This window comes from Anser cygnoides, chromosome 15 (assembly GCF_040182565.1).
Source record: "Anser cygnoides isolate HZ-2024a breed goose chromosome 15, Taihu_goose_T2T_genome, whole genome shotgun sequence".
In the NCBI taxonomy this organism is placed as follows: Eukaryota; Metazoa; Chordata; class Aves; order Anseriformes; family Anatidae; genus Anser; species Anser cygnoides.
Genome location: NC_089887.1, coordinates 3,295,806 through 3,309,104, shown reverse-complemented (window position 1 = coordinate 3,309,104; position 13,299 = coordinate 3,295,806). Strand labels below are relative to the sequence as shown.

At 58.7% G+C, this 13,299-nt stretch overlaps 1 protein-coding gene across 1 annotated transcript; it reads left to right on the top strand.

Moving 5' to 3' along the window:
- Positions 1 to 251: 251 nt before the first annotated feature.
- Positions 252 to 8,435, top strand: NT5M (5',3'-nucleotidase, mitochondrial). The gene is made up of 5 exons (XM_013175025.3): positions 252 to 960; positions 3,937 to 4,037; positions 4,345 to 4,405; positions 4,760 to 4,874; positions 5,072 to 8,435. Exons 1-5 carry the CDS (start codon positions 694 to 696, stop codon positions 5,227 to 5,229), a joined length of 702 nt encoding a protein of 233 aa, XP_013030479.2. The 5' UTR covers positions 252 to 693; the 3' UTR covers positions 5,230 to 8,435.
- The last annotated feature ends 4,864 nt before the right edge of the window (positions 8,436 to 13,299 follow it).

Below are 13,299 nucleotides of genomic sequence, written 5' to 3'. Positions count from 1 at the left end.
CACACCCGCTGCAGCTACGGACGGACCGGGGAGCAAAGGGGAGGCAGCGGGGGGGGGTCTGTAAAGGATTCCAGCCCTGCCTTCACCCCCGGGGACCCCCTTGGGACCCAGTGCCCCGGCGGGGGACCCCAGCACCCCGGCATCGGGCGCAAGCCCCGGGGCTGCGCCGGGGGCTGCGGGGAAGAGGGAGGGAGAGGCCGGGGGAGGCTTAAAGCGGCTCGGAGGCGCGGCCGAGCCCAGCTCCGCAGGGCGCTTGTGCAGCTTTAAGGCGGTGCCGCCGCTCTCCGGGCTCGGCCAGGCACCGGGAAGAGGAACTGGGCTTTTGCACTGCCGGGTCGGGGACGTCCCAGCGCCGGGCCCCGGCCCGCGGCTCCCGGGAGCCCCCCCCCCCCCCCCCGCCCCCGGGACCCGCAGCCGCCTGCTCGGTGCTTGCTGCAAGGGAGGGGATGGGGCGGGGAGGCCCCGGGGCGAGGACGAGCCCCTGCACCCCCTCCGCATCCCCTCCGCACCCCCCTGGCACCCCCTCGCACCCCCTTTGCTCCCCCTCGCATCCCCCCAGCTCTTCCCTATTGCATCTGCCAGGGGACCTGCTTGCGAGGTCTGCTTGCTCGCAGGTTGCATGCTTGAAATAAAAGTTCCCCCCTCTTTCCCCCCCAAGACACCCCCCCAGCTGCCCGAGCCTCCCTTCCCACCATGATTTTGCTGAGCAGCATCTTGCACCTCCGCCCCCCCCGGCGCTGCGGCCCCTTGGCGGGGCTGGGCAGGGGGCCCGGCCCCTTGGCGGGGTCCCGCAGGGCGCTGCGGGTGCTGGTGGACATGGACGGGGTGCTGGCCGACTTCGAGGGAGGCTTCCTCAAGAAGTTCAGGGCCAGGTACCCCGACAAGCCCTACATTGCCCTGGAGGACCGGAGGGGTTTCTGGGTGTCGGAGCAATACGGGCGCCTGGGACCCGAGCTGAGCGTGAGTCTCTGCATCCCCCGGCTCCGCGCGCGCCTCGTGTTCGCTCTGCGCCCTGCTGCTGCTCCCAGAGCTCCGGCACGAGGCACCCGCTGGCCCCTGGCTTGTGGGTGCAGTGCTGGGAGGGTGGTGGGTGCTGGCCGGAGCTCCCACCCGAATGCAGGCACCGGTCTGCACGCAGCGGGGCTTCCAGCGGTGCCTCTTGTCCCAGAAATCCAGCATTTTTAATGCGTGTCTGTCTCCTTTCCCTACATGCACGGATGGAGATGCAAGGAAAGGAGATCTTTCAGAACATCTGTTTAAAAAAGAAGCAAAGTCGCTTAGCTGGATTGTTCTAGCTTCGATTTGGCCATGCTTCATGGGTTGGTTCTGTCCCTAGATGGATTTATTTAGTTCCTCAACAGCAATGTGCGCGGTGGGACGCAGCAGAGGAGTTGAGAGCTAACCATGCAATTGATGCTTCATGTGAGAGCTTACTGAAAATTAAAAAGACCCTAAGCCCTCACATGTCTGAAAAATATTGTGATATGTTTTAGTAATTAAAGCCTAGAAGCAGGAGCTCTCTTTATGTTGTGCTTTATCTTTCAACAAAGGGCTCAGTGCTGCAGAAAGTCGGTTTCTGCTCCTGCGAGTTTACCATCTCACTTGGAGGTCTGTGGTCTTATCTGAGGCTTGTAATTGCACCAGTTGAAAGGAGTTGCAGCAGATAAAATACTCTTCTTTAGTGGCACAGAGGCTATAAGGAAGGGAGCATGCGTAACGTCCAGGGCTTCCCACTGACAAAGTCCTTGGTGGCTTGAAGAGCTGAAGGAATGACGTGTCCCCGCTAGCTGGGATTGGTGAAAGGGGAATGGAGAACATCCTCCATGCAATAAGGCAGATGCTAAAAGTTTGACAGGGGTAATGCATGATAAATCTTTTTTTTTTTTTTTTTTCCTGGATGTTAACTACTTTGGATGTATTAAATGAACTCATCGTGCTTCAGCCATGGTAAAAACCTCAAAACCTTGGTCTGAACAAGTAAAACTTCTGCAGACCAGCCTCAGGGCAGCCCCGCTTTCAGCCTTGCTTTCAGGCCAGGGATAAGGAGCGTAGAAGCTGCTCGGTGGCTGTGGGCACATGGGACATTCCAGTTCCCCTGGTCAGAGAGCACCATCGACCTGCCGAGGAGGCTGGAAAGCAGGACCAGAAGAGTCCAAGCGAATGGAGAACAGCAGCTCAGTAACACAGAGAGCCTGCGAGGATGGGGACTTCTGGATGAGTGGGGAAATCGCTCACAGGGAGAGCTGAGAAGAACGTTGAGGTTCACAAGTGGGGTCCGTCCTGTTTGGCGCACGGTGGGATTTCCAGCCTGGGGGATTTTTTTCTCCCTCCTGCCACAGGGAGTTATTCTGGCTCTTCGAGCTAAGCAGGTCTTTTCCTCAAGATGAGCTTAGTTCTTCCCCCATCGAGCTTGATTGCAAAACGCTTTTTGACATAAGTGGAAGCAGAATAGCTACGGAAGTCGTTGCTGTAAGAAAACACTTGAGCACCGTTTGAAGTGCTTTGCTGCATCAGGCCACGTTTCTTAGCTGTCTCTTGTGCAACTACATTCAGTACCTTAGAAATAAAACAACATTGCCCACCGATCTAAGGCAGAGCAACTGGAGTCTGCCTGGCCCTTTGGCAAACTAGTAGGGTGGCTGCTCTTTTCATGCTACCAGGAGGCATTTCTGCTGGCTCTCTTGCACACAATCGGTGCGTTTCTTTTTGAACAGGCATTAAGATGCGTATGAAGAAGTCTTATTTTTTTTTTCCTCTGAGCTACTGATGTTTTCTGCCCCTCAGGCAAAGGAGTGCAATAGTGGGTCTGATTGGGACAACCTTTTAAGTTAGGTGTGCCTGATCTCGCATTACCTGGGATTTTTTGGAGAACTACATGGGTTCGATTCCAGCATGTCACATTTAATGTTGCTCTGTGCACAAATATGTAATGGGTTGCCTGTTCTCTTCCCCCAGTGCAGATGTAGTAAGGGCAAAAGATGGTGGGACAGCGTAGATTCCCACTTGTCAGGCAGGGTGAGTCTAGCTGGCCTGTCCAACCAGTCTGGTTTTGGCTATGAGCTTATTTAAGCACCATGTAAATGCTGCTGAGGCTGCTCTCTCCTACCCTGATGCTCTGCAGGCTCCTCCTTAACTTTGCAATGCAAGGAGGCCAGGAGGGATTGAAAGTTCCTTTGTCCCTATTCCTCCACCCCAAATAAAGCAGCAGAGATGCTCAAAATCGAGGTCAATCCTTCAGGGCAGGGCTCCCACCAAAACCTCCCGGCTGTGGCTGCAGCTGCTCAGCTGCGTTGCAACACCGGGCCACGGCTGCTTCCTCTGCCCACATCCACGTTGCAACACTCCCAAGCTCTCCTCCCCAAGGGCCCCGTGTCTGTGCAAAATAATTGCTTTTCTTGGCGATTGAGAAGCCGTTACCTGTCTGAGGGAGCACAGGGAAGCACAGGAGCTCTGGATGCTGTTCCTTCGAGCTGTGCTGGCACCATTGCAGGCAGCCCCTGGACTCTGTCCTCGTCCCAAGGCTTTGCCCCCTGTGGTCTCTCTTTGCTCAGCTCTCCCTTAGCACCAGAGCAGTGCACCCGGGCTGCAGACCTGGATATTATGTGTTTCAAACCCTTGCCTGGAGTTTCTTGCTCCGTTCGCCCGGGCATCCCCGAGGAAGATTGTCAGCGTTCATCCTGACATATATTTCATCCTGTATTATTACATTGTCTCCTATGAGAGCAGCCCGGCTGCTATTTTAAGTGATCTGATGGAGATAAATAGGGCAGAGAGCGTCTTGAGCTGAACTGCATCACATTGCAGCAGGGGTACCAGGCCACTTCAGCTGGATCCACATGGAAGTTCCCCTCTGGCCACAGACCCGAGGTTTCGTTCGGTTCTGGACAGCTTCTAGAAGAAAGCCCTGTGCAGTAACCGCTCTCTTTCCCCTCACAGGAGAAAGCCATCAGCATCTGGGAATCAAAGAACTTCTTCATCGAGCTGGACCCGCTCCCCGGTGCTGTGGAAGCTGTGAAGCAAATGGCAAATTTGGCAGAGTGAGTAGAAACCTTCCTGTGGTATTTGGGGACGGACAGGGGAGCAGCAGTGGTGTGCAGGCTGATTTGCCTCCTGGCAGAAGTGCTCAGTACAGCATCGGCACTGAAAATGCCGACCAGCCCGCCGTGCACGGGAGGAAAGAGGGGATTTTGACCCACAGGGTGGTCACCAAGAGAATCAGCCCCGTGCATCCCCTTCCCTTCAGCTCTCTGCACCCAGCGAGAGTGGCAAAAAGGAGAACGTGCCTGTGGGTGGGATCCTGTGCGAGGGGGGGCTAACAGCTTGTCACCGTTTCTCTCGTGGCAGCACCGACGTGTTCATCTGCACAAGCCCTATCAAGAAGTACCGCTACTGCCCTTACGAGAAGGTGAGCAGGTCCGAAACCCGGTTCCTCCTCCTGTACCGTGCTGCCCAGTGAAGCCCCCACGTGCCTCGGTCTGCCCAGCTGCAAACCAGCAGCACCATTTCCCTGCCCCACCAGGAATGCTGTTCCCAGGCGTCTTCTCAGCGCGGCCGCTCTGCCCTCGGCCGAGCTCTGCCACTTGCATGCACGCGGTCTTAATATTTCGTCGTGATGCCAGAAGCTGCCTGGGTTTAAAAGAGCTTGTTCTCCAGCAGCGTCTGAACCCTTCCCGCTAACAAACCAATTCGGCGGGGTGTCAGAGCTCGTGCCACCGCACCTGCAGCCTGCCTCCTCTCACTGCTCCCCCTCGCCTTGCAGTACGCCTGGGTGGAGAAGCACTTTGGCCCCGAGTTTCTCGAGCAGATTGTTCTGACGCGAGATAAGACGGTGGTTTCTGCTGACCTGCTTATAGACGACAGGCCTGACATAACAGGTAAGGGCGCTGTGGGGTGGCAGAAGTGACCGTGTACGGCCCCAAGGGGCAGATGGCATTGGGGGTGATGGGTGCTGGTCCCTGTCCGGCTGATGAAGCTCTTGTCAGGGGGTTGTGTCCACACTTGTGAGCAAGATCAAGCTCTGTGCCTTGCAGAGGAGGAACTGGGTGAGCTGAGCTCTCTCCTTGCTTTGCAGGGGCCGAGCTGAACCCCAGCTGGGAGCACGTGCTCTTCACAGCCTGCCACAACAGGCACCTGCAGCTGAAGCCCCCCAGCCGCCGGCTGCAGTCCTGGACTGACGACTGGAGGGCCATTCTGGACAGCAAACGGCTGCCGCCCGGCCGGGCCACCTAAAAACCAGCCTCCCGCGGCCGCTTGGGGCTGCGGCCGCCCGCTCGTCGCCCTGCGGAGTCCTGCTGAAGGCTGACACCACGGACAGACAGACAGATGCCGTTCCTAGTGTGGAGAGGAAGAGGAGGGGGAGATGAAGCACCAAGGACCCCAGGAGTGGATCTCAGCCCAGCCAGGGGCATTTACTGCCACATCTGCACCCCCCGCATCACTGTCCTCCTCCGGCATGGCATGGAGTGGCTCTCTGTCCCTCTGGGGCATGGTCACACCCGTGGTGGAGTTGTCCTCCGGCTGGCATGAAGGATCCCCATCCACCCTCGTCCCTGAGGAGCTGCTGCAGCTATGCACAGAGGGGCTTTAGAGCTGCTTTGGGAAGAAGGGAGCAGATGTTTCTTTACACAAGAGCTGCAAGAAACTATGCGGGCACTTGCTGATGGGGCTGGCAGAGGTGAGGGGGGTTCTTTACCCTGTCCGAAGGCTTTTCCTCATTCCCCAGCTCTGGGCACTCGCCTCCCAAGTTTCTGGGGCTCTTCTCCCACTGCCCATCACTCAGGCCGCTCACCCTGGGCATTGCTCATGCAGCAAGCAGGCAGAGCAGTGCTGGCAGAAGCCCTTTTTGGAAGCCCAGCAGCTTCTGCAGGAGCTCCCGTCTCACCCTGCGAGCCAGTGATCTGATGGATTTCAAAGCCAGGGAGGTCTGCACAATGCTGGCTGCATGGTCCGTGCCCTATCTCTCTCCTCACCGTGCCCAAAATCAGCCCGCCAGGAGAGCTCTGGGTGTGCGTCCACCCAGAGGCGGATCCTTCTGGGGATGGATCTTTCCACGCAGAAAGCCTTGGGTGGTGCAAACCACCAGGCTCAGGCAGCGGGACCGTCGATGCTGCCGAGCTGGTTGCCTGATTGTCTGGTTTCACCTCGGGGAAGCCGGCCGGGGCTGCGAGTGGCCAGCTGGAACAACGGGCACTGAAAAGGGAGCGCTTGGAGCAAGCGGCAGCTCCAGGAGGGACACGTTTAAGAAGAGCTGTGCCTCTTCTTTCCCTGCCTGGCTGGTTCCCACCTCCCTGAGCCTGCGCCAGCCCCTGAACTGCACCACAAAGCAGCCGCTGCTGCTTCTCCTGCTGGCCCTGGAGAGGAGATGTTCTCGTCCTGGGGGGGGCACTGCACTGGGTGTCCCCAGGCAGAGCCCTGGGGACGTGCAGGGTGCGGCACGGCCGTCACTGCAGCTCTCGCAGGGGTGATTCGGGGTATCCAGCAGCACTGCCCGCCCCATTTGGGATCGCACCACTATCCCCTGCTGACCTGGACCAAGGACTTGCTGACCACGGGGGTAAAACTCCCCGCTGGGACGTGTGGCATGGGTCAGCCACCCCGTGTGCTGCTCATCAAGCCTTTGGCTTCCCTCTCCTCTCTTCTTTTGGCCCCATCAGCAAAAAAGCAATGTGAGCTGAAAGCCACACAGCCAACAGACAGCACATTTCAGCAGCAGCAGTTGCCCCACCACGTCTGGGACTCAGAGGGGCTCTCGAAGTCGGTGCTTCTGAATCCGTGCCTTCCCCAGCTGCTGTGGGGCCAGGGGTGAAGCCCGAATTGCCTCAGCTCTTTCTGAAAGCTGCCCCGTCTCTTGGGATGGGGAGGTTGTGTAAAGACCGTACGGTCTGGGAGTGACGTACCGCAAGGATTTAACTTTTTTTTAATCCTGTTTAAACCACTTTGTGCTTCTCTGGGCGCGTGTTTGGGCTGTGTCTGCAGTGCCAGCCACCTGAGGAGCAGCTCTCCGTCCAAGAGCAGCCCTGGCCGGGGCTTCGCACGCAAGGAGCAGGGACAGCGGGCGAGCGCAGGCAGCTGCTGCGGCTGCCGAGGATCACACGTGGCATTGCATGGGCTCCAAGTTCAGCTTGTCCCTCGTGGCACCATTTAAACAAGAGAAGCCCAAGCTCTCCGGAGCCCTTTCCTCGAGCTGAAACTGGAGCAGGCACGTTGCTACGGCTGCCCCAAACCCCACATCTTTTCCCAAAGCTGGGGCGGACCCAGGGGATGCAGCTTTCCCGGTCCAGATCTTTCCCCCTTGGTGCGTTGTGTGATGCCAGAGAGACCACGTGGATTCACACCAAGTATACTTGAAAGCAGGGCAGGAGTTTGTCCCTGTATGAGACTCTGCCTGGATGCACAGAAATCCCGCATGGTTGCCGTCCTGTTGGGGCCATGACACGGCTTTCCATCACCCAGCGGTGTGGTCCTTTTAGCGCTCGAGCCATTCTGCAGCCAGCTGGGATGCACAGAGCTTTTATTTTTAAACGCACATCTATAAAACAGAGGCTGGCGAGGAGCACTGCAATAAACACCGGGGTTTATTGGCATCCGGCTTCCCAGAAACAGTTTGGGTTTTGCAGTTTCCCACCTGTGGCTCTGCCTTCTGCGTGGGGGTGCTGGGGGGGGGGTTTTGCACCTGGGGCTGGGGAGTCCTTGGGGGCCAGAAAGCCTGAAACCAGCCCTGCCAGCACAGCAGTGCCATTACACAGAGTCCCCGTGGGCAGAATGAGAACCAAGGGGCAGTTTTAGTGCTGGGAGGGATGCTCCAGGCAGGGAACGGCCTCCTGTGCCCTCCTCCAGGATCAGCGTGGCACAGAGGAAACAAGCGCTGACGCTGGGACGAAGCATGGGAATTGTTGTTCTTTCCCCTGTTGTTGTTCCTGTTGTTCTCATTTTTTGTTTGTTTGTTTTTTGTGTTTTTTTTTTCCTGGCAGTAGCTCACTGCCACATCCAGCTTTAAGGACAGTTTGAATTTCCTCTTCCAGCTCAGACCACTGCATTCGATGGTTGCAAGGACTCCTTAATTTAGCCAGTTCACCCGTGAGCCCAATCCTGCCACAGCTCGGACCCTGCCTAGATGCCACGGCAAGGAAAAATGTGGTACAGCTCGTGCCCGAGATGTGCATTTCTGAGCCCGAGCCCCGACGCTGGGGGTCCGCAGGGAGGATGGGGCATTCAGAGCAGGGCTGGGCTGTGCGTTTCCGTGCTCTGCTATGACATCCGTGAGCTGGAGGGGAAATCCTGCTGGAGCTCAGGCACAGCGCGTGTCCCTGGCACTCTCAGGGTTAACCAAAGAGCGTAGATTTGGGGCTTTTCCTCTCTGTTTGGGCTACAAAGAGATGCATGTTCCCATTGCCACGCTGCAAAGGAGACGCACAATAAACTTTTCTGTGCCACAGGCTCAGCCTCTCTCTGCGGGGCGGTGGGCTCCGGGGATGCAGCTGCCTTTGGGGACCGTGGGCTCTGGTGGGACAGGGGTGCCCGGGGGCACCCATGGGCTCCCGGCCAGCTTGGGCAGCACAGCCCTGACCAGGTATGCACCCCCCAAATGCCACCATGGTCCCAAAAATGTGCCCGGGGAGGTGGTTAGGGGAACAAGCACCTCTCTGCCCTTGTGGCTGCGTTTTGGGGCTGCCTGCGTGGCGGTGGCACTGGGGACGTGTTCCTCAGCAAGGGATGGAGCGAGGTGCGGGGACCTGCAAGCGGCACCTCCCCTGAGCAGGGGGGAGCTGCAGCCCCCTGCCCAGGAGCCTTCGTGCCCTCCCCGCAGGCAGGGGCTGCACCAGAGCCACCCCCACATCCCCATGAGGTGAATGTGGCCCCGGGACAGAGCAGCACAGGGACGAAAGGATGTCAAAAGCAATGACAGCACCTCGAACATCTAAGCACTGGGGGCTGAACTGGGGCATCACCCAAAATCTATGGGAATTTCGGCTGGTCCCGGAGCCTGGGTGTAGGGTGTGGGTTCAGGCCCCCCCTGTAAGGACGTCACCCCCATTCCAGCCCGTTTCGGCACGCTATGGTCCTGCTTGCAGGGCCTGGCAAGGGCACAGCAAGCGACGCTCTTGCCCGCATTATTCCTTAGCTCGCTCTCACGTTGGCCGGTGCCCAAAGAACTCGAAGCGGGGGCTGCGGGGCCGGGGTCGGCCCAGCCGTGCCGCGCTGGGGCCAGCCCTGACGCAAGGGCTGCGGGTGGTGTGGGACAAAGCCAGGGCAGGGGACGGAGGGGGGCTGAGTCACCCGAATAACGCAGGCAGGGAGCGAGCGGAGCCAGCGATGGCTCGGCCCCCGGCGGCAGCCGGACGGGGCTTTCTTTGCACCTGCAGGGCTGCTGCGCTCCATTTCGGTGTGCGGAGAGGAGCAGGATGGTGCCCGGCATCGCCGCTCGAGGCCAGGGCCTGGAGGCCAGCAGCTGGCACGCGGGAGGGAGATCCACGGGATGCAGGAGAAATATCCACTAGAGGGGACTGTGCGATCGCGTGTGGGAGCGCGCAGCCGCCAGGCTGGCCTCGGAGCAGGATCGGGCTCCTCCATGCAGCCCCCTGCTCGTGCCACCCCTGTGCAGCCCAGCCCTGCAGCCCCCCAGCTGCCCTTCTGTGCCCTTTCGGCAGCTCGCCCCAGGCCACCCCGGGGCGCACGGGGTGCCCAGAAAGGCGCCTGCAGCTGCAGGCATGGGGGAAACGTGCCGACCCCGACGGGCAGCCAGGCCTCCCCACGGCCGCTTGCTCGCTCCCTGCGAGGATGGGGGAGAGATCGGAAGGGTAAAAGCTTAAAAAGCCTGTGGGTCAGAAGATTTGGGGATCTACAGGGTCCATATGGAAAATATCCCTGGAAAAATATCCGTGCTCTGGTCCCTGGCATCCCTCGTCATTGCCATTCTCCTCCCGCTCCGTGCCTCCCTGCTCAGCTCTGCCCCGCTTCCCCCCAGGCCCCCGGCTCTCCCAGGGCTGAGACTTCATCGGAAATCCCACAAAGGGCCGTTACTTTGCTTTGCCTCCCACTCGTCCCAAAACCGGAGCCTGTTTCGGGGGGCAGAGCCGGGGGTGGTGAGGGCTGGGGGAAGCAGGGAGCTTTCTGACGGATTCCTCTCGCCCCCCAGCACCAGGATGCGGTTACCCTCCCGGCAGGATTTATGGGCTTTGCCCCTCTCTTTGTACACAAGGACTCGAGCGATGCATTCCCTGGAGAGGAATAAAGCTTCCTGCACCCAGCAGCGCGGGGAGGGCAGATCAGAGCCCGCAGCGATGGCTGCAGCAGCCCTCCCGCGTCCTTCCGACAGCCAACCTCCTGGCAAAGGCCCCACAAAATGTTTGTGCCTGGGCTAACAAACACCCCGTGGAACAGGCTGTGTTGGACGGGAGCCTCCGGCCCTCCTTCTCTCCCCGGGGCCGGGACCCTTGGCTGCCTCCTGCCTCGCTCGCCGTCCCCACCGGCCAACAAACCTGCCGGCAGCGTCCCATCAGCGGCTTTTCCCTGGAGCCCACGGTCCTGGAGCACGTTGAGGCACCGGAGCACCGTGTCCCACCGCTTCCCCCACCAAGACAGGGCACGGGGCTGGGCTCCAGCATCCCTGGCTCATCCCACCCACGTTCCTGGTGGCTCAGAGGGGCTCAGAAGTGCCCGAGCATTTAGGGATGCGCGTTCCCAAGGAGCCACGAGCACTTTTCCATCTCTCCCCTCACCTTTGCAGCCCCGCTGGTGACCCCACGCCCAGCGAACCCTGGGCACTCAGCTGCTTGCTGCACCGCCCAGCCTTGCAGCGCATCCGTCGAACCCGCCGCACGGGCCAGGCAGAGCGTTCCCGGTACAACTCCTGCCCTCGACACGCGGCATTATTTCCCCAAAACCCAGGAGAGCAGCGGCTCGCCACAGCCTGCCCCCCCCCAGCCCCGGCAGACCGAGCTGGATTTGTCCTGCTCGGCGGTGGCTGCTTCGTTACCAACTAGCTAATTCTTGCCGCTTCTTCTCTTCAGGCATTTGCAGGAGGGAGGGGAGAACAAAACAGCCCTCGGGGTGAAGTTACCTTATTAATTAATGAGGCTGAGAGCTTTGCAGATATTGCGCGGAAGAAGAGAAAAAATCAGGAAAACTGGGCAAAACCAGAAAGGCCCGGGTTCAATTGTCAGACCAATTAACCTAGATCCGTGCCCTCCCTCTGGATGAATAGCTCATTATTATGTACTTGCTTAGGCCCAGCTCCGGGTGGAGGGAAATTAAATTCAGACACTTAACGAGGCAACCCGGTGTGGAGACGGGATGCGGGGGCTGCCCCGGGGAAGCCAAAAAAAAAGCGAAGCAAGGGCGAGCTGGGACTGTAGAAGTCCGTGGTATCCGGACCATTTGCACCGTTGTGGGTCCAAAATGTGGCTGGGCTGGGGGATGATTTGGAAAGGCCTGGTGATGGTGCCGAAGGATAATTCCATGTGGGCTTTTTGGTGGTGGAAGAGAGCAGGAGGAGGAGGAGGAGAAACAAGCAGGAGGCTCCTGCAGGCTCCTGCACAAGCACGAAGGACATTCGTGCACTTGGGGCTTTGCACCATTGCTGTGGGTGTTTGAAGTGCCCCAGTCTGGGTGCCGACATGGCCCGTGAGCCCAGTGACCCCAAGGAGTGGCTCTGGGTTTTTGAAAATGTTTTTTTTTTTTGGGCCAGGATAGATTGTGGGGAGCGGGCAGGAGGCTGTGGTTTAGCCAAGCGCTCAAGCATCTGCGTAATTGCACTAGCCCTGCTCAGCTCAGCAAGGGGTTTAGGCAAGATAATTGGTGTGCTCGGTCAGGGACAAGGTGCCTTGGGAGCTCTTTTGTCTGAAGAAGGGAAAAAAAAAATCATTGTGAGCCTTATCTGTGACCCTTTTCTCCTTGCCCTGTGTTAGGACGACTCTGCTTAGAGAGGAGGAAAAATTCCCCCATTAGTGGCTTTCAAATCTATACCTAATAAAAAAGCCACTAACCCCAACAAGTCACTGAGAAAACTGGCCGGTGCCACAGCAGAGCAGGCTTTTCCATCTGTAGGGCTGGTGAGTTGGTATGCAGTGGGAAATTTAAAAGCACCGTATGTGAGAAACCTGCAGGCTTCAATATTAGCTCGAGAACAGATAAATGTGCTTTTCTTCCGCTCTTGCTAGCTTTAAGCTCCCTCATTTCCAGCCCCTCGGCTCAACCCCAAGCGTAGCCCCCATCCTTAGACAAAAGCACCTTGCAGCATGCGTCACAGGGGTACAGCTTGCTGTGGAACGCAAAACAGGTATCTTTAAAGAAAAAGGCACCGGACACCCTAAATTAACCAATTTTAGCTTTTTCCAAGTGCCAGGCATCCTGGCTGCCGTTCCCAGCAGCCCAGCCACTGGCTTCCCTGTGAGCAGCTCTGCTTCACTGGCCAGGAAAACAGAGCAGAGCCCCGGGAGCGTCGGAGCCCTTCTCGGGAGTAGAGCTCCAGCCCTTCCTTCCCCAGCTCCATCCCTTCCTTCCCCAGCTCCATCCCTTCCCCAGCTCCATCCCTTCCCCAGCTCCTTGGCTTCCTTCGCCCTTAAGCCCGTTCCTGGCAGCTGCTGTGGCTCTTGCTGAGAGAATTGTGCATCCCGAGACGCCCAAGCTGCCACAGGGCGAACAGAGGCTGGCAAAGGGCGAGAGGAGCCCAAACCGCCCCGGGCTGGCAAACCGCAGAGGCCCCAGCCACACAATGAGCCTTTTGGGAAGCCACAAGCGTTCTGGCTGCTCCATGAGCCTTTCTTGGCATCCCTGGCACTGCTGCCCTGTGTTTCCAAGCCTGTGCCCAGGGCATGACGCGCAGCTACCAGCACCCTTTGGTGCATCGCTCTCCCAAGCAGCTCCTGGTCCCGAGGGGCTCTGACGGACCCGTGTCCTGAAACGGGCTCAGGATTTTCCTGCAAGCTCCCCAGGATTAAATTAAAGAGGATTTAAGCAGATGATCACTTCTCTGCTCTCCCTAGTTGGGAAAATGGGAACCATCGCACCGCGCTGCCCACCAGCGGTAATTAATGTTTGTGAAGCTCTGGAAACTGCTGCATGCACACCAAGAGCTATCAGCACGATTATTGCTGTGCTATTTGTTCCTGCTCCCGTGTTTTCTCTTCCTTGTCCCAGAGGGTTTCTCCTCCTCCCTGTGCAGATGTATCAGTGCCGGGAAGAAGAATCAGCGCTTCCAGGTCGGGCATGGCTCTGGCTCTGACTCAGACCCCAGTTTGCCAGCCAAACCCTCCGGCCGTGCCGGCACCACGGGGCTGGGGCCGCCAGCTCCAGGGCAGG

Coding starts and splice junctions, on each gene's coding strand:
- NT5M (XM_013175025.3), top strand. CDS start 694: ATGATTTTGCTGAGCAGCATCTTGCACCTCCGCCCCCCCCGGCGCTGC. Junction 4,038..4,344: donor CAAATGGCAAATTTGGCAGA/GTGAGTAGAAAC, acceptor CTCTCGTGGCAG/CACCGACGTGTTCATCTGCA. Junction 4,875..5,071: donor CGACAGGCCTGACATAACAG/GTAAGGGCGCTG, acceptor CTTGCTTTGCAG/GGGCCGAGCTGAACCCCAGC.